Source organism: Antechinus flavipes, chromosome 5 (assembly GCF_016432865.1).
Source record: "Antechinus flavipes isolate AdamAnt ecotype Samford, QLD, Australia chromosome 5, AdamAnt_v2, whole genome shotgun sequence".
Classification (NCBI taxonomy): domain Eukaryota; kingdom Metazoa; phylum Chordata; class Mammalia; order Dasyuromorphia; family Dasyuridae; genus Antechinus; species Antechinus flavipes.
The window spans coordinates 18,971,528-18,992,001 of record NC_067402.1 but is presented as its reverse complement, the minus strand read 5'-3'; the positions used below and the strand labels follow the sequence as shown (position 1 = coordinate 18,992,001).

The window sequence follows — 20,474 nt, the reverse complement described above, 5'->3', positions numbered from 1 at the left end:
TTAATCCTGTTTGCCTCAGTTTTCTCACCTATAAAATGAGCAAATGGGAAACCACTTTAGTATCTTTGCCAAAAGAACCTCAAATGGAGTCATGAAGAGACAGATACAACTACAAAAGGACTGAACAACAAGGATGAGAATTAGTTGAAAGAACTGGGAAGATTCGACTGAAAAAAGAGACTTGAAGAAATTGGAATATGGGAGAGAGAACACACTGAGAAATGTGAGTGGTAAAGAAAGATTTACAAATGAAGTTAAATTAATAAAAAGAAAAAAACAGAATGGAATTATTAGACAAGGTCAACTCCCCGATAGGGTATGAGTTCCTGACCTGGTCCCATGAGCGCTGTTGATACCACAGTGGAGGATGATTCATTGCTTCACCACTTGGCTACACCCTTGGATTTGCCCTCTAAAAGGAGGGTGGGGAGGCCAAATGGAGAGAACATCGGGGCTGAGAGACCTAACAGGGTGAGTCAGTCAGACACGAGGGACCTGGGCTCGCTCGGGAAAAGCTGACACAGGCGATCCCCCACCCCAAAGCCCCTGGCCCGAGAGGGAACGGAACGCAAGCTGGCAGAGCCCCAGCTTGGAAGAGCAAACCTCGCCTCAGACCAGGGCAACGTAGAGAAATGGAGATTTCTTAGTGTCTGTCTCGCGGGCTGTTCCGAGCAGGACAAAACATGGCATTTTCTTTCTGTTAAATAATAAAGCCTCCCCTACACTGCTATGTTCACCTGAGTGCTCACAGGGGAACTGAAGTCCCACTTTCTTTTTGTTGTGGATATCTAGAAATAAGCCAAATTCTGATGTTTCCAAGGAAAATCCTGTCCAGGAACAAAAGCCAGAGAGAAGCCCTCCAATTGAACATAAGTGGTTTAAACCTAGAACTTTGGTTCTAGACTACACAAAAAAGCAATCAATATTCAGAGAGAATATGAATCAAAGAATTTCAGAAGTGGAAGGGAATATGTGATGAAGAACAAGATCCTCATCTTACAAATGAGAAAACTGAGAGACAAGGATGTTATATAAGAAGTTTCGAAGGAAAATCCTATCCAGGAACAAAAGCCAGAGAGAAGCCCTCCAACTGAACATAAACGGTTTAAACCTAGAACTTTGGTTCTAGACTACACAAAAAAGCAATCACTATTCAGAGAGAATATGAGTCAAAGAATTTCAGAAGTGGAAGGGAACATGTGAGGTAGAACAAGATCCTCATCTTACAAATGAGAAAACTGAGAGACAAGGATGTTATATAAGAAGTTTCGAAGGAAAATCCTATCCAGGAACAAAAGCCAGAGAGAAGCCCTCCAACTGAACATAAACGGTTTAAACCTAGAACTTTGGTTCTAGACTACACAAAAAAGCAATCACTATTCAGAGAGAATATGAGTCAAAGAATTTCATAAGTGGAAGGGAACATGTGAGGTAGAACAAGATCCTCATCTTACAAATGAAAAAACTGAGAGACAAGGATGCTATATCACGAGTCATATCTAACGTTTTTTGTGTTGGAATATTAGATCATACATCCCCTAAAAATGTTCCATTATTCGACCTGAGCCGCTGTTCTCCGGACCCCATTAGGAATTGTTTTACCCTACCCTAAGGATCTGCCACTTCTACAGTGTACACATTCCCTTCCACAGCAGATTGCAGCCCTTCCACGCCCTCCATCCTGCCTAAGTTTGGTCCGCGTTGTCCCATAAATGTAAGGGAGCTGGGGGGGAAGGGGGAGGGCGGACCTGTCCGCTGCCCAAGCAGAGGGCTTCTTGGCCTTCCCTTGAGTCCCCTGGCTGCCAGTGGGAGGCCGAGGGAGCCATGGGAAGCCGAGGCCCCCGCCCCAAGAGGCGCCTCTGCTTCCGTCCCTTCCATACCAAGCGCTTCTTGGAGCAGAGACCTTTGAAAGCTGTAGGAGGCGCTCCCGAAGTTGGCCACGAGAGGGCAGAAGGCGTCCATTGTGGAAATGCAGCCCGCACCCGGACTCAGGGAAGGAGCAACTTGTCCATCGCCTGGCCCTGTTTAAATAAAACACAACCCAGGCGCGTAGGCGCGGACCCCAAAGAGGCGGCGTGTGCGATCGGGGTGAGGGGATTGGGGGTCACAGCTCAGCTCTCTTGTGAACTCAGTGAGATTCTCTCTGTGCCTCAGTTTCTCCTCAGTCAAATGAAGGGGTCGGATTCCGGGGTCCCCTTCAGCTCCGGTGCCACGATCCCCTGAGCCTGGGAGACTCGGGCTCCAGGAACCACAATCAGAGCCAAGTTGTGTTAACTACAGCACTCTCTGGGTCACCTTTCTTCATGAGATGAAATAGCTGAGTCCGAGACTCCCAGACTGATCATTCCTCCTCCATCTTTTCCCCGGCCTCAGAGACCCACTGGTTTTTTTTTACATAATCACTGTTTCAGTATTCAGGGTTCCCTTTGCTTGCTCACAAGCTGTCTGTCTATCTGTCTGTCTCGTGCTTTTCTCTGTCTCTGTCTCATTTTCTCTGTGCGTGTGTGTCTGTCTCTGTCTCTCTATGTAGCTTTCTCTTTATTTCTCAATTGTCAATTGAAGGGCAGGAAGGTCACAAATTTCAGGCTATCTCTGTATATGTCTGTCTCTCTGTCCCTCTGTCTCTCTTGTCTCTGTGTCTGTGTCTGTCTCTGTCCCAGTTTCAGTCTTTCTCTGTTTCTTTTTCTGTCACTGTGTATAGTTCTTTCTCTGTCTCTGTTTTTGTCTGTCTCTCTGTGTTTCTGTCCCTGTTTCAGTCTTTCTCTGTCTATCTTTTTTTTGTCTCTGTGTATATCTTTCTCTGTCTCAGTTTTTATTTCTCTTTGTCCCAGTCTATCTCTGTTTATATGTCTCTCTGTCCCTCTCTCTTGTCTGTTTTTATCTGTCTCTCTGTGTCTCTGTCCCGGTTTCAGTGTCTGTCTCTGCCCCTCTCTCTCTCTCTCTCTCTCTCTTCTCTTTTTCTGTCTTTCTCTGTCTCTCTTCTCTCTGTCTCTGTCTCTGTCTCTCTGTGTGTGTGTGTGTGTCTCTGTGTCTCTCTCTCTCTGTCTCTCTTCTCTTTTTCTGTGTCTGTCTCTCTCTCTGTGTGTCTCTGTGTGTCTCTCTGTCTCTCTTCTCTTTTTCTGTCTCTCTCTCTTTCTGTTTCTCTATCTCTGTTTGTCACTGTGCTTGTATGTATATCTGTCTCTGTCCCTCTTGTCTGTTTTTGTCTTTATCTCAGTCTCAGTTTGTCTCTCTCTGTCTGTTTCTGTCTTTATCTCTATTTCTCTCTCACTTTCTATCTCTGTTTGTGTGTGTCTGTCTGTCTGTCTTTGTCCCTGTCTCTCTGCATCTCTGTCCCAGTTTCAGTCTCTGTGTCCATCTGTGACTTTTTCTGTTTCTGTCTCTTTGTGTGTGTATGTCTGTCTGTCTCCGTCCCTCTTGTCTTTTTGTCTGTCTCTCTGTATCTTGGTCCCAGCTTCAGTCTCTCTTTTTCTCTGGTTCTCTGTCTCTATTTCTCTCTCACTTTCTATGTGTGTCTGTCAGTTGCTGTCCTCTGTCCCTCTTGCCTGTTTTTGTCTCTCTGCCTCTGTCCCAGTTTTAGTCTCTCTGTCTTTTTCTGTGTCTGTCCCTCTCTGTCTTTATCTTGGACTGTCTCTCTAGGTCTCTGTCTGTCTGTCTCTCTCCCACTTTCCACTCCCTCATCAAGCTCATTCCCACCCGCCCATTCAGTTGTCACCCTGCAAATGATCTGTTCCCAGACATCTTTTCCAACCCCCGGAAGACCCGTCTCCGACTGCTGGAGAACACCTCCGTCTGGCTGGCCCTGTTCTGCCTGAAACACAGCATGTCCCGGCGTGAGTTCCTCCTTCCTCTGCTCCCCCGGCCTCCTCTTCCTTCCCAAGGGACTGTTGGGCTCAGGGACATCCCGCATTCATCCCCTCGGGCTCCTGTGTATTCTCTTCATAACTTTCCTGTCCCACACTCCTCCTATCTAATCAGCAGTTTCAACCTTTTTTCCCTACCCATGGGGCCTTCCCTTTCTCCAGTGTGCCCTCTCCACAAGGGTCAGACCAATCCTCCTTATGCCCAGCTCTAATCCCGTTTCTGTCCACAGTCACGTTTCCTTCTGGCTCCCCAGAAGCCCCAGTCCCACGGCCAGACCGCCTGAGATATCCCGGCCTGCTCCCCTTATTTGTCCAATGTTCTTTCTGACCGAGGAGGTCTGGCCAGGCCCGGCAGGACCCCCACTAAGTTCCTGTTGTTTACGCGGAATCTGGATAAGGAAGTACCCCTAAGGCCGCAGGCAGCCCGGTGGAAAATTAACTTTGTGAAAAACAAGATTATAAAACAGGGGAGGGCGAGGAGTCCATCGACAGGCAGCCCGAGTCAGGTAACCTTTGGGAAATTGTCTGAGTGACGACCTCCCACCCCTTCCACCCCAGCTGTCAAGCTGATGCAGCGGTCAGCCTTTGGGGGAATAGTTTTTTTTTTTTTTTTGGGGGGGGGGGGCATCGCTGCTCTTCTGACCAGGAAAGACACCCTCCCCCAGGGGCTGCTCCCTAAGGGACTGTGGGAAGGAGCTAGGGGAGCTCCATTTTGATTGCAATCGCTATCCCGTCTGACTTTGCCTTCTCGGCCTGATTGTGGGAGAGGGCAGCATCAGCTCTGCCGTAGTCCCGGCTGTTCTCTCAGGGTTAGCTGGGTCTCTCCTGGTCTTCCTCCAGGAACTCTTGTGAAATCACTCAAACTGGACCCTCATTCTCCTGACACATTCTGCACCTTTCCTTGGCCAGCGCCATTCCCGGGCCTTAAAATGCCCTCCCCCAACGCGGTCCTCCTGAGTTTGCTCCACCTGAGCCTACCCTGCCCGTCCCTTAAAGTTCTGCTCCAGTTCTAGTTTCCTGAGCCAACAAGTCGGGAACAACCATTTGGCCTTTGTCTCTCCGACAAAGCGTGTGTTCTGTAACCCAAGTGTTTGTCCTCTGCTACCTCTTGTGTCTCTTTGTTCAGTCCCTGGCAAAAGTTCTGTAAAAACAGAGAACTTGGCGCAGCTCGGCGGTGCAGTGGGTAGAGCACCAGCCCTGAAGCCGGGAGGTCCCGAGTTCAAATCTGACCTCAGACATATAACGCGTCCTAGCTGTGTGACCCTGGGCAAGTCACTTACCCCCAACTACCTCAGCAAAACAAAACTGAGAACTTAAGTGGTTTTTAAACTGATTATGACCCAAAAAGCTTTCTTACTTAGTGCTAGTGTTGTCTTAAGGCTAATTAGGAATAAAGGAGGGAGGAAGGAAGGTCCTCCCTCTCAATAGCTTTCCAGAGGTCCCAATAAAATCATAGTGCATTTCAGCGTTGGAAAGATTGGAGGCCGGTAGCCAGCTTACAGAGGAGTTCCAACTCACTCAAGTCAAGCATTTGTTTTATAGAAATGTGTGTGTGTGTGTGTGTGTGTGTGTGTGTGTGTGTGTTTGCGTGTGTGTGTGTGTGTTTGTGGGGGGGGGGAGGGTTGTACCTGAAAACGGCTCACCTGGGTGGGGGGGAGGGGGGTTGTACCTGAAAGTGGCTCAGCTGGGAGGGGAAGGGGGGTCCATGAGCCTGAGGATCAGGAGAGACAGCTACTAAGAGGTGGGTGGTGGGATGCCGGAATCAGTCCCAGCCTCAGAACACTTGCTAGCTAGGAGACTCTGGGCAAGTCACCATCACCTGTTTACCTCAGTTTCCTCAAATGAAATGGGGATAATGACAGCATCGTGAGGACCAGATGAGTCCTCTGTAAAGAGCTTAGTCCGTGTCTGGCACACAGTAGGCATTGTCTGAGTAAATGTATTATTACTACTACTAACAGATGAAGGGTTGTGGAAAAGTGGAATGAGAAGGAGGCTCCTCGGCTCCCAGGAGTTCAGACAAAGGCTGGCCCAGCCCGGATCCGGGAGCAGAGGGGAGGCTTGGGCAGATCTGGGTCAGCGGAGGAGCTTCCAAAGTTCCTTCCCAGGCTGCAGTTCTAAGACTGTAAAGCCTGAAATCGATTTCCCCTATTATTTGCATTTCAAGATAAGCAGACTTGCTGTCTGTGTTTCCAGCAGAAGTCGGGCCTTTTCTGGAGTTGTTATTCTTCCCAATCCCTTTCCTTTTCCAGAAATGTATGTGAGGAGAATCAAGGGCCGGGAGGAGACCGGGGCCAGAGCCCGGGCTGTGGGATCACGGAGGGAACGTCTGAGAGCATGCTTGGAATTCTCCTTGTCTAGCTTCCCAGATACCCTCCCGGGCAGGGCTCCAGGGCCGAGGCCCGCGGTAGGCCGGGAACTTTGGCCCCTGATCCCAGGAGCCTCGGGAACATTAGGAGGCAACGGGCAGCGGGCCAGCCCAACCCTCCGGGGCAGCTCCCCCACTTGGGCAGCTGCCAGGGTGTCTAGACTTCCCCCACAGCATATTTACAGGACCACAAATCCCGATGGGACCTTGGTCATCACCAGGCCCCGGGGAATCGGCGAATGGGTGCAGGGACACTAAGCACTTCCTGGGTGCCAGCTGTGCTCGGCACCGGCCCTGAGAAGAAGCGGGCACTCCTTACTTTCAGAGATCACACACAATCCGGGGGAGCCGGTGCCTAAAAGTTCGTTGCAAAACAGACAGGCCTGGGAAAGCAAAGGGTTGGAGGGCAAGGCCCAGAGGAAAGCAACACAAGGACGCGCTCAAGGTCTCTTTAAGAACTTTAGAATCGATCATAAAATCGACATAGGATACCCTGCCCAGGACCGCCCGGCATGGCGTGCCCTCCTCCAGGAGCACAGCAGGATTGAATTAGCCCAGAAGAAAATGTGAAATGCACAAAACTAGGAGTCCTCCCCAAATGTTTATAAGAACGATCGTGGCTAGCATTCCCAGCTTGTACTGGTCTGATCAGCCACAGCCGGACACACTGAAACGACCCTGACATTTGTGTCATTTTGGTCTTCTTCGAGAACGGACAACAACCAGCCACCCTAGGTGACCCAATGTGCCTGCCTCAGTTTCCGCCTTTGTAAAATAAGAACAATAATATCTGTTTCCCAGGAACAGTGGAAGATAAAATAAGATTCACACTTTGCAAATCTAAACCGCTCTATAACCGCTGGCTGTGATTACTAATATTTTGCCAAGTGTATTTCAATAGACTTGTTTTCTTGGCGATCCTAACTTAGCCATCACTCTGTCCCTAGGTTTCAGCAGGCTTACAAAAAGGTCCATGGCCCCAGAAAGGTTCCCAATCCCTGCCTTGGTCCAAATGCTCCTCATAGTACGCCAGGGGATAGAGTGTCCTCGGATGCACTGGTCAGAGGGCAGCACTTGTCCCGGAATCTTTCCTCTTAAATCTTTCCAGTCATGCGGGAGCGAGTTCTAGCTCTGGACAGAAAAGACCATCCTTTTGTTCATGATCTCCAAAAGCTCCAGGACCTTCCAGACACTTGTGAAAAATCACATGAAAACATTTCACTTTAACATTCGAATTGGGTTTCTTTCCACAATGGGATCTGCAGTGAGCCCAAGTGCAATCCAGGCCGGAGAACTGTATCTAGGTTTGGTTCCGAATTCTGGGATTTGGGTAAAGAATATGGGGGTTTGGTTTGGTTTTGTTGCTGGCGGCAGTTTGTTATGGAAGGCCCGATCTCAGGCCTCTGCCGATTGCCCAAGAGGATATTCTGGATGGACTGGCAATTAGAGAAAGATGGGAGTGACCAAGGCAAACCTTCCTAGCTGAGGAAGCTCATGATCTCCCACCTCCTTAGCAGCATTCCTGGTCCATGTCCTCGGGCCCTCCACCTAATCATAGCCTCCCAAGGGGGAAAGCTCTTGAGGCAGGTCTTTGTCCAAAAATCACTCCTCCCCTAAATTTTCTTAAAATTATCTGACGAAAAGTAATTTTAAAATAAGCAGTATTAAGTCTCAAAGTCACTCATTTAAATGAAGCTTGGTAACTTCAGTAACTATGAATGAGCGAAAATACTAGTTTTGAGAAGGGTCTCAGTAACCCTCGCTGTCTGTCCCTTCCCCACCCTCCTTTCTATTCCTAAGAAACTAATAATTTATTATTCCATTTTGGAGGGATTGGTGCGGTGGACAGAGTGCCAGGTCTGGAGTCAGGAAAAGTCACCTTCCCGAGTTAAAATCTGGCCTTAGTGGCTCACTAGCTGTGTGACCCTGGGCAAGTCATCTGACTCTGTTTGCCTCGGTTTCCTCCTCTGTAAAAGGAGCTGGAGAAGAAATGACAAGCCACTCCAGTGTATGTGCCAAGAAAATCCCAAAATAGGGTCAGACTTGACTAAACAATAACTCCCTTTTGAAAATATTGCTCATTCTTGCACATCTGACAAAAGCTGTTCAGGAATAATTTAATCAGTCAATTGAAAAGGCTAACAACTACTAGCATTTATATAGAAAAAAGCCTTAAGTTTTGTAAAACACTTTAATAAAATCTCATTTTATTCTCACAATGACCTTGAGAAATAGAGACTATCATTATTTCCATTTAACAGCTGAAGAAACAGAGAGAGGTTACCTGACTTGGCTGGAGTCACACAGAGAAGTGTCTGAGCCTGCATCTGAATCCATGTCTTCCTGACCCCAGGTGTTGGATCTCCGATGATCTTTAAGACAGTGTGCCAGGTAGGCACTGGGAATTCAGAGATAAAAAGGAACTGTCCTTATCTGAAGGAGCTTGTGCACTAGGTGATATAATATGGAAAATATGAATTTACAAAAAATAAATATGAAGTAACTTTAGGAGGGAAAGAGCACCAGGGACTTTGGGGATAGGATGGGCAAAGGCTTCATGGAGGTTGTAGCAGCTGGGCTTAGCCCTGAAGAGTCTGAATGGCAGATAAAAGAACTCATTCTGGTGATAGGGTGTGTTTGGTGCCCTAAAAAGGGTAAAAGGAAAGGGTATTTCTGACTGGATATTATGGGGAAAGAGGAAAAATCAGGAATAAGAACTAAAATGGGATTAATCAATGAGTCTATATGAGGTACTTTGTAGATCTTAAAAATAAATGTTCGATGTATTTTGCTCTGAATTTCTCTGAATTCTATTCATTTTTTCATATAGTGTAATACAATTTCATTCCATTCAGAGGCCATGCTGCGTTTAGCCATTTCCTAACCAATGGGCAGACTTTTATTAGGGGGGGAAATGATGCTACAAATTCAACATATTCTTGCAAAGGAGAGGCCTTGAGATAGAGGTCAGGCTCCTGGAAGGTACCCCGATTCCAAGGATACATCTCCTAGACACTCATTCACATGAGCCATTCTTTTTCATTGTATTTTTTAAAATCCAACCTGAGGATTTATTAACCCCAAACAAATTTATCCAGTTAAGCAGGCGAACAAGGTAAGCAAGCAGGAAGAATCACTTTTCCACCTGCTTTACCACAGATCCCCAGGGCCCCAGTGTGAAAGTAAAGTCACTGTTTGGGCCAAATATTGTCTCGCTTTATACTGCCTGTAGTCTCAGTGCAGAGGTTTGGGGCTTCTTGCACATAGTTGCTTTTCTTACTTCCCACTTCTGAAGGGCAGGGACTTGACTGTTTTTGCATTTTATCTCCAGCAGTTAGTATGGTACCTGGCACCCACTAGGCCTTTAACAAATGTTTTATTGACTATTACAACCTCAAAAGGTTGGAGGAAGCAGTTAGAGCAGATAATCTTGGTCCTGCTTTCCTGCAACTGTTCTTTTTACATAAAACTTAATTTTTTTTTAAAGTGGGAAATTGGTGATACTAAATCTAGAAGAATTGAAGGTATACATGGCATCCTCCATCAATCTTGGGTCTAGTACTCAATTAACCCATTGACAACAAAGCAGAACTGAATCTCACAGCAAAATACCAAACTGCAGATTTGATATTTTTGAGAATTGAATTCAAGAAGTATTAATAAAATTCCTCTAGGACTCCTAACTCTCCATGCCCACCCAAAAAGGAAAAGATACTGTCCTAGTTACACTAAAGAGATGGGTATTATAACCTTTTGCTTAATTATGTTTATTATTTGGCACTAGGGCTTTGTATTCCCTTTTTCTTGTGGGGACAAGGGGAAAGGGAAAGGGACACAGGAAGAAAAATAAAGGCGTTATGATTTTTTAAAAATAAATTTTATCTTTTGAAAAAAAATTACAACTGAGCATAACTTGTGTGGTAAAAGGATTGGATCCAGGAGGTCTCAATGGGTGCCCAAACTCAGGTGCTTTGGAGGAAAGCCATCTGTCTTTTACTTAAGGAAAGCCCAATAATCAAGAGTTCATTGATTGGGTTGGCCAGGATATTGCCAAGCAATAGAACAGAATGAAAAATAGCATAGACTTAGAATGAAAATCTCGTGTGTGTGTGTGTGTGTATCATAATGTGGAAGAAAAGTGTAATATGACTGAAAGGGGACCAGTTCTGCAACCAAAGGGTACATCGTGACTCCAAAAACTTCTCATCTTGTCAGTTATTTCCTCATTCGTAAAACAGAGGAACTACATAAAATGATCTCTAAAGTTTTTTAATTCTAATATTTTATGAAAAGTCCCACTTCTTTCTATAGTTCATCATAATCTCTAAATGAAACTCTGCTGATTCACAAGGAATTTGGAAGAACTTACAACTCTAGGTTCTATATACTCCCTTTAAATTTGTTCCCGGTTATATTGCAAAATAAAATATATCCTTACTTCCTCACTCCTCTGCTTTCAGAAAACCATTCTCTTGAGAAAAGGAAATTTTACTGCCTTCACCTTAGAGTGCAGGCAGGCCAAAGGTCTTTAAATGCTCCTCCCTGACTAGTCTTCTATCCAACCAGCCATTTCACTTGCACCTGCTGAGCCCCAGGCTGCATTTAGGGGAATTCGGGTTTCTCCAGGCAGGCAGTTTTTCCTCTTTTTTGCTTTGCTAGTCCTGTTTTATTTTATGCATTTAAAGACATTCTGAGAAGCCATCCATATGTTTTACCAGGCAATTTTCTTAAAGAAAACTAAATCTAGATTGGGGACTCAAAACTCATGATACCCCTTTTTAGAGGAAAATGTGACTCGGAGAGGGCAAGTTATTTGTTCACCCTACATAAGGTCACACAGAAGGTGAGAGAGAGAATATCTTTATAAATTGGATGAACTTGCTCTAATAGTGGATTAGTACCATCTGACTTTGTTGGGCCCCTAAACTGTTTCCCCTTCGATCTGGTACATGGGGAGTTTAATGTTTATTGACTAACTCTCCCAATTCCCTTCCTTCTTTACTCATTACACCAAATATTTGTTTTTGTTGGAACAAAATAACTCCATTATGATATCTAAAAACACTTTCAGAGCTACCAAACACTTTCCATATATATTACCATTTTGATCATCACCTTTGTGTGGAAGGCCCACAAGATGCTGTATATATTTAATTATACTTCAGTACCACTGACACCCCTTTAACCTCCCATATGACTATACACAAAAGCCTCACATAGAAATCACAACTTTAAGCACTGAAAGGAACACAGGAAACCTGTGGAACCATTTTAAGTCATGTTAGGTCTAAGAGATTTTGTGTACTTGTATTATTCTGAAACCTAAGGGCATTGAAATGTTACTTTTTTGGTTCAAAATGTCTTTGTGTCAGAGACACAGACACAGACACAGACACAGACACACACACACACACACACACACACACACACACACACACACACAGAGTCCATGGGGCCCATGTTATTTCTACCAGGCCATAATGGCTTCAAATGGGTATTCACTTTTCTGTATATAAGTGTTGACTAACACAGTGATGTCATTTGATCCTCTTTAAGAATGAAGAGTAACCAAACTAAATGAGTGTGATGCACTTGAAATGGCTTGCTTTAAAGAATCGATGTTTTAAAACCTAGTCACTTTCTGAGATGTGCTTAATAAACTCTGAAGATGAGATAAAGTGTTTTTCACCAAATCTGGCAATAACTTCACATTTACTGCAGATTAATCCTAATAAAGGTGTTCTGAAAGCAAAGTATCCAACCTGCGGGAATAATACTTGCAATTTATAGGTTAATTAATCTAATTAAAGTCATTGTACTTAGATAACATCTAGGAAACCTAATGAATGGAGTTCCTATTCAAAGTTTAGGATTGTCATCTTCTAGTCTTATATCAAAGCCTGCCATTTTTGTTCATATATATGAATTACAGTTATCCAGTTTCTAATATGGGATGGCTGACAAGAAATGAATTCAGTGGAATGGTATCAAACCTAATGAAAAAAAGGACAAAGAAAAAATTAAGTAGAAAGCAAAATTTTTATTTCTCTGAAACTTTTGAAACAAAAGTAAAAAAGTGTAGAGATCAATTTAAAATTCTACAATCGATTATGATTCCACATCTCAATTCAGTAGCACCTTTCCACTTGGAGCTCCCCCATTCTTGGTGTGCATGACAGTGATGACCTAAGCTTTGGCCATTCCACACAGTCCCTGATGCTGCCAGTATTAAATTGTAGGTTCACCATGCCTTCCTAGAGGATGCATGCCCTTCTCCCATCTGCTCTTATCTTCCAACACAGATTAGGGGGAGAGAATCTGAAAAGTAATCTTCCAGGGGCCACCTTTTACTAAAGCTCATACTAGAATGGTAATGGAATTCTGGAAGTGGAAGGGATCTCAGAGGTTCTCTTGGTCCAAACCCAGTGAGGAACAAAAATGCCCTGACAAGTGATCAACTTTGATTGCCTCTTGCTATCACTACTTAAAAACCTAATTTTGTCCTTGTTTTCTCATTCTTAAATTGTGTTCCCATGATCCCGTGCTTCCCTCTTTAATACATACTGGCTTCACATGATCTTCTTAGACAGCTCGTCTCCTCAATGGCATTGTTTGTGTCTTCAGAAGTTACATTTATAAGCTGTGTTCACCCTGGCCACGTCACTTGACCTGTCTTCCTGTTTATAAAACTGTAAAATAGGAATAATTATCTAGATCATAGAAGCGTTATAAGGATCAAATAAGACGGTTTAAAATAAAGAGCTTAGCCCAGTGCCCAGCACATAGGTAGCTAAAATGAACAAAAAAGTCATCTGCTCAAGGTCATGCAGTCAGGTTTACCTACAGAGTTGAAACTAGATCCCAGAACCTGATTCTTTCTACTACATAACAAGTTTGCTTACATTGAACAAATTCAATTGGAAATCTGATTAAAACTAAAATGGGCTAACCACCTCCATAAGAAAGAAACCTTGAGAACTCAACATACCTGTCATCGCAAATTGTGCTTCAAAAGATTTATTACATTTTCTTTACATAATGGAATGTTATTAAACATACAACCTAAATCAAAAAACTATTTTATGATTGTGTTGGCAGACTGTCAAAAATCCCCACCATCTTAAGCCTTCAAATCACGTTTCAATCACAAAATCTAGAAGCAGGCACTACATTCAACAATTCAAACGTTACATTTGTTTAAATTTAAGGTAACGAAGGAAGACCATCACCACTAAAATAACAATTATTTTTTAAGTGATTTACAGTTTCATCTAATACCTGTCAGTACATTTGTTGGGTTAAGTGTGCAAAATCAAATACTCATATTATCATGTAACATTAATGCTAAGGAGGGCTCAGTGTCCCAAACTTTTCCAGTTCTGTATTAATGCTGTTTGGGACACAATCTAGAGACAAGTTAAAAATACATTCCCTCGAAAGTCTTCTCTCCTCTTTCTACCTTAAAATATTTTGACACTTGGCAAAATCACTAAGAGAATAATGTATTCAAACACCGAAAGTGGATGCCCTATTTTAGTTGGAACTCAAGAGATATGGAGTTAATTTGCTACTTTTAATGATGGAAACCTTACGCTCCCTTAACAGTATTACTCTAGTAAATTCAGAAGAGCTAAAAGGAAATGGTGGGGAACATTACCAACAGAAATTAAGTCATGGTCACACATTTCCTTTATTTTCAAACAATGATACTCATGGCAAATTATTTCTAGAGAAATAGTGGGATTTATTCTCCTAAATCCAATCAGAAAGCATCATGCAACTATGTCGAAGGGCAAAGCCTCCCTCCTGAGTGCTCAGTGTGGTAGCAAGAGGCCACAGAAGATAATAAAGGCCTAATACAATGTGTATGTGATGGCTACACAACAAACGCTAGTTAATAAAAACTTCATTTTAGACTGTTAACCAGACCTTCCTAGTGCCTCTATGTGAAGTGGTTACCTAATTTTCAATACAAACCATCAAGACCCAGCAAGATGTGTTCAGCTCAGAAACTAGGAGGGAAGGTGTGAGTCTCAACAGTTAAAAGGGCAATGGCCATAAAAGCCTGATATGGGGTCAGAGGGCTCCGAGGGCTCCTTCTGGAGTCTAAGTCTTTCACATCCTATGCACGCACACCGGGGATCTGAGGGACGCCCGGCAGCCCAGGCAAAGCTAGCACATGTCAGCAGCCAGGTCTGTTGGCCAGGATTCCAGCACACACGTGCCATTCAGTTCCTTAGTTCTGGCATCCTCTCAGAACTATTGTGATGGCTACTGGTTGAGGTAAGATGGCTTTAAGACTATTAACACACTTGTTCCCAATGACAAAACCAAAGATTAATGCACCCGATTACCTTTGGTGCTAGAAGCTATTAGCAAGCTGAGTTGGCTAGGGAGAGGACATATTTCCTAATAAATACAGTCATTCTTTGTTTCAAATAGAGACCACGTGACTAGGCAACATTCCGAGTAAGGATGTTCACTCAGAGCTTCAAGCTGGGGATTGTTTTGTCTGAGCAAAGCAAACTAACCTGCTGTTGCCAGGCAAGGACCACAAAGAAATTTGGATGGCAATTCCCTTTAAAAACTAGCAAGCAGTAACCTATCAGGATAGAAAAGAAAATGAGGGGGAAAAAACCAACAACCCGATAATCAGCCAGTGTTATGCATAAAACGCAGCAATCAGTAGTCATACATTACAGGAAAGGGGATGTAGAGGCTGGAGCCTGACGTTGCCTAGAAATGTGGAAACCTCCATTTGCCTGCCCCTGGTGCTAGTCTCTTTCAATTGCTGTCACATAAAAGGCTCCTTATTTCAAAGTCTTGGATTAAACTCCTAAGAGGGGTTGAGATCCAGCAGGAACTACTCATTTGTTTTGATTTACTCCTAGCATGTGCTTATTTTATTTAGACGCGAAAGTTGATGTCAAAAAAAGTCAGTATAGTGGAGGAATGCCAATGGCCAGTGAAATTCAAGTATTCTGTCTGAAAAACCCAGAATTTACAATATACTTCGCCTTACAATCTCACTTGTTGTTATGCCATCCACACTCCTTGATTAGGAACAGTAAGTGTAAGTGACATTTATCTGTAATTTAGTCTTTTATAAGGCGGCAAAACAAGTCTTCACTTGTTCACATAAAGCACTAGGATTTACAAGCACTTTCACCAAACCTGTCTGTCCCATATCACAGAATCTCTGAACCTTGACTGGTGATGGGAACATTTAAAGCCAATCTTAGGACATTCTCATGAAAGGAACTCAAAAATTAACTGGGCATCTGTCCTGGGGAGAGGGCCCTGAGGCTCCTCTAGCCCAAGGTGTCCTTTTAACACCAGCAGCTGCTGTTTGATTTTGCCCGAGTTATGGCAGGAAATGCAATCACTTTTTGTAAAATACAATCTATGCTCCAGCTTCAGCCCAAATTTTAAAAATATGCCCTTTAGAGTATATTCTGTTTACTGGTCTGTCAAACAGCTCACTTAATGGTAAAACCTGAGTTTTTAGGAAGATCTAGTTTTTCTTGCCTATTTAGGCAAGAAATAGGTCCAGGAAAAAGACTGGGGAGAGATGTGTGCCGTGTGATAAAAATTGGCAACGGAGCCAGGAGGTACAGACACTATGACAGAACATGTGCGACATGTGGGGAGGGCGAGACATTTTGCTCATTTGGGCTTTCAGCTCTCCCTCCATTTTAGCCAGCAGGGCTGGTGGGGAGAGAGCTAGGTCTCTAAGACCTAGCACCTCTAGATCATTTACAAATGTCAAGCATTTTCCCTGGGATGTTTTTCAGGGTTTAACTGTTTGGAGCTAAAATTCTGAACTGTTTAGATTTGAGTAATTTTTTTAAAAAAAATTGCACATGAATATTTTGGGAAATCTAAATTTAAAGTAAAAATGGCAGTTTTTGTTTTTGTTTGTTTTAAACCAGGCTGGTCCTCAGATTTCAATAGAAACTGCTCTAGATCAGTAATGAAACAGATCCCTGCTGGCTCCACAATCAACTTAGAAAACCACAAACCAACACCAAGTTACGCTTTATTTTTAATTCGGTAAACCTTTCCCAGTGACATCTGGATCTGGTCCTGGCCCAGCAGAGCTAGAACACTTCCGTTCTAGAGAGAGCAAGGCTAAAGGAGGCAATGAGGCCCAAAGATGTCTTATTGCAGGGCACACAGTCAGAAAGGACTCAGGTCAATGTGGGTTTGACACCTACTGTCAGAAAGGAAAATGAAAAAAATAATCACCTTGAAAAAATCAGCCTGTAGGAGAACGTGGTCAGTGAGCCACCCCCACTAGAATCAGTTTCTTGTAGGGAACCCCCAGGAATTCTGCCCACCATGGAGTCTCCAGAGTGTGGAAAGAAACATCCTTCACAGTCTAATTGGTTGATAGATGATGAGGGAACCATTCACAAAATTGAAACCATAAAGCAGCTTCGACTGAGATAAGAGCCAACATCTGAGGGAGGAATCTTGTCCTGAATAGGTTCAGGAGCACCAGGACACTGTGGTCGGATGATACACGAGTGGCTTTGGAATCTACAATCGTGTGCAGCATCACACAAGGCATTTCACAGCAGAGTTTCAGGGGAAATGTGATCTAAGATTAGGCTCTCACAGCAAGCAATCAGAGAGGGGTCGCAGGGGTACGCACGTCGTCCCAGGCGCGGCGGGAGAGGGCAAGAGTGTGGGAGCCCAGACAGCAGCAAGGAAGAGGAGGAAACATTCCATCTGCTCAGAAACTGGCCTGGATGGCTTCCTTCTGAGCTCCAGAAAGTACACTGCAGAATCTTCACTGCTAACATTTCCCTTTGTGTTGAAAATGCAGAAACTACTTATTGTATTGATAGAAGACATTCGCTTAAATAGCCCTGATTTCTCCTCAGTTTAAACCATTCAGATGTATTTTGTGGGAACTATTATTTATTTATTCACATAATTTTCCTCAGTACATTTCCCCTACAGGACTGTTTAAAAGCCTCTGTAAATTAACATACATATGCAGCACAGTAACAATACATTAATAAATTATAAATTAACAAAATCTCCATACTTGTTTAAAAAATTATCAAATGCTAATCTCCAGATTATCTGGAAAATGAAAGATGCAAATTGCTATGAATCTGCCATGCAAATTAAATTTGATTTTTTTTTTAAAAAAAATCTATAAAATGTTCTGCAAATTATTCTGAGCTCCATCCAAACTTAATCTTAGGAACTTGGAAAACTTCTCTCCCCATATTTCAGCAGTTATTCTTAAGTTTTCATATTTTGCCCCCACTTGGAGAGGCAGCCTGGAGATGAAAGTACAGAAAAATAATTACCTGAAAAAACAAAAATACCCGTTAAAAGAAATTCCCATTCCCGGCAGCACTTAAAACTGGTCCTTCCTTAGGAAGTTGCATAGCTGCACGGAGCTGCCACCACATTGATGGGCAGGGGCTTCTCCCCAACGAGGAAGGAAGCCATCCAGATTGAGCAGGTCTAAGGGAATCGATCCCAAATTTCACTGGGCTCTTTGAGCCACATAGAGCTTTTCACTTTTCCTTTGGAGGTGTCTGGAAGAACGTGAGATCATGGTCTGCATTCAGAAAAAAAGGTTTGATTGCTGCTCCATCACCTAGTTTGAGGTGTTAATCCCCAAGAAGAAAGTTTGAGGTCATCTTTACTTTAGAATCTGAGAATGCAAAAACTTCCAAGTTGGGAGGAAAAGAGAAAAACCCCAAACCCCTAAATCCATTTACAGCTCTAGGAACTTAGGAAGAAGTAAATCCACTATGAAATTAGTTAACTTTGGCGTCTGAATACAAAACGTTTACCAACAGTAACTATGGGTAGACGAAGACTGAGGGCTGTGCAGCATGTTCAGAGTCCCTGCGAGGCGTCCTTTTCTGGGCACCCTCGGTGCACCCAGCTCTGGGTGAGGAAGTGTCCTCGTCTCTCTGATTGTCCATCTCTATATGATCCAGTCCCATAGAACTCAGGTTTCTGGCTGCATATGTTTTTTCCCCAGAGACAGGTCCTCATATTCTCTTATGTTTTCCAAACATCTTGAAAAGACATAAGAAAACCTGTTTTAAAAACAAAAACAAAAACAAGCAGGGCATATGCTTAATTTAGAGCAGTCCCTGACAGCTGTCATTCAAGCTAAGAGCACAGGATTCCTACTGATGGCCTCTGAGACAAGCACCACATCCTGCAAACATTTTGCTTTCCTATCTCCAGAATTTCAGATAAAAGCTAATATTTTATTGAATATACAAGGAATAGTTTCTGAGGCTTAATTTTCCAACACTAACTAAGCCTTGTATTGCACAGGACTGGCCCAGTGGATGGTGCTATCATTTTGGACAACTATACCTTTTTAATTTCCTTCCTTCCATAATTGAGAGACAGGTTATCTTGAACCTAACAAGTACTTCTAAAAATGTTTGCTGGATAAAGAAAGTTTAGAGGGGAAAGTTTTAAAAAGAACATTTTTAAAAAGTTTAGTTGCTAGATAAGGTTTAAGAGAAAAAAGTTAAAAATTTAATAGTCTTCCCACTTTTTTCTACTTAAAAGCAACTTGTATTAAAATAAAATAACGGGAAATAAAAACTCCCTGTCTTCATTTTAAGCAATTATTTTGTCAGTATGGTAGGCTTTTTAAAATTAGTGTCAATCAAGTCTTTAAGCTTCTTCCATTTCTCCATCTGCAGCTTTCTCTGCATAGATGCTAACTTGGGAGTTCTCATTTCTAATCTGCCAGATAGTTATTGCTATGAAAATACTTGTTATAACCTCAATCAATTTTCTAATCGATCTAATTTGCTGGCTGGCTCATTAACTATAAACGTCCAGATTCAAAGCAATGAGTGGTTGCCAGATGTTAAGCAGGGCAGATGTACAGAGCTAGAAAGTCTTCGACATCTCAGACCTTTGTGAGAGAGCTGGAAGGGACACAAACTTCTAGGCCAATTCTTTCATTTTATAAATGAGGAAACTGATCCAGTAGCTTGTTCCCTTGTCTAGCCCTGGACTAAAAGAGGTTCCGCTCCTTGGTGCCCTGGGCCAATCTGGGACAGTCTACAAGTCCCTCATCGGAATAGTATTTGCAAAGGAAAATATTATATTCAAACAGAAAAGATATTCACTTTTTAGAGATGGACTCCAGGTGAGGAATCACAAGAATTTGGCTCTCTACCTACTGTCAGCTCTAGCAGCCAAGCGGCTTTTATAAACCCCTCCTTTAGAAGGGGAGCCTGTGTCCCCTAAGAATAAAAAGGAGCTCCTCACAGCACCAGTCAGCAACCCATTTCAGAAAAGCCCAATGGACTGTGTGAGCAGTGAAGTTATGTCAACTTAAAATCCCAATTTAATTTTCTCACATCAGAAGGGGAAAAGAGCCCCTACTACTCCCTAACTCAATGTTTACTGAGAAGGGCCACAAAACAAGACAATTAGCCATGCTAATAAAAGAACAGTGACAGACAACTTGTAATACTTAGTCTAGAAACTACTTTGTGTTTCTGTACATGCTTGGCAAGAATGTGGATCATAACTGAACAGATTCAGTTGGTTCAAGTTTGATAAACTGTCAAAGATGTGGATAAACGAGAATTGGGATTTTTTTAATGACACAAAAAAATTAAAATGGAAAATTCTACTATAGCTTATTTTTAGAAAAAAACTAAAACAGAGAAGATAGGGAAAAAATTACATACAAAACAGGAATCAGACGCTTAATCTGAAGGGTGCTCAGGACAAGACCTATTGACTTCAAACCATTCGTCTATGCAGCTGAAAAAAAAAAGACAAAACAGAATCAATGAGATCTCATGCATCTAAACTATGACCAATAATCACAAATCTTTTTCTTTTAAATATGACTAGAGTAGAAAGGTGTATTGACATTTCCATTTTTAAATTTCACAAGTTTATGGCAAATACATTTCTGTTTTTTTCTCTGGGTAGATGACACAGTAAGTTACTGTAGCTTTAAGCATTCTCCATGAGAATTTTTATGTTTTCTTTTAGTAAAAAGATCTGTACTGGTTATTAAGGGAACCACCGTAAGTTATCTCCTAGCAGCCCCTAACAGGAATATAACAGAGATATTCCCATCTGTATGATTGACTCCAAAGGGTACAGTTTAGTGGATCCCTAAAAACTTGATGAAAGATCTCTAATTATATATGTAATGCTGTATCATGAAGTGAAAACTTAAGTGAACACGGGAGTAGGCAGTAAATTTGCTTATC

General features: G+C 42.9%; 1 protein-coding gene across 2 annotated transcripts in view; it reads right to left on the bottom strand.

Annotated features, from left to right (window-relative positions):
* Positions 1 to 12,251: 12,251 nt before the first annotated feature.
* ZNRF2 (zinc and ring finger 2) overlaps positions 12,252 to 20,474 on the bottom strand; it is a 42,586-nt gene continuing 34,363 nt past the window's right edge. The window contains exons 4-5 of one of the 2 annotated variants that reach the window (XM_051963590.1): positions 19,938 to 20,013; positions 12,252 to 18,305 (exon numbers count right to left, since the gene is read on the bottom strand). In XM_051963590.1, coding sequence (XP_051819550.1) covers positions 19,956 to 20,013 — 58 coding nt within the window. In that variant the 3' untranslated portion in view covers positions 12,252 to 18,305; positions 19,938 to 19,955. The remainder of the gene's footprint in view (positions 18,306 to 19,937; positions 20,014 to 20,474) is intronic. The other variant, XM_051963591.1, reaches the window with a different exon arrangement.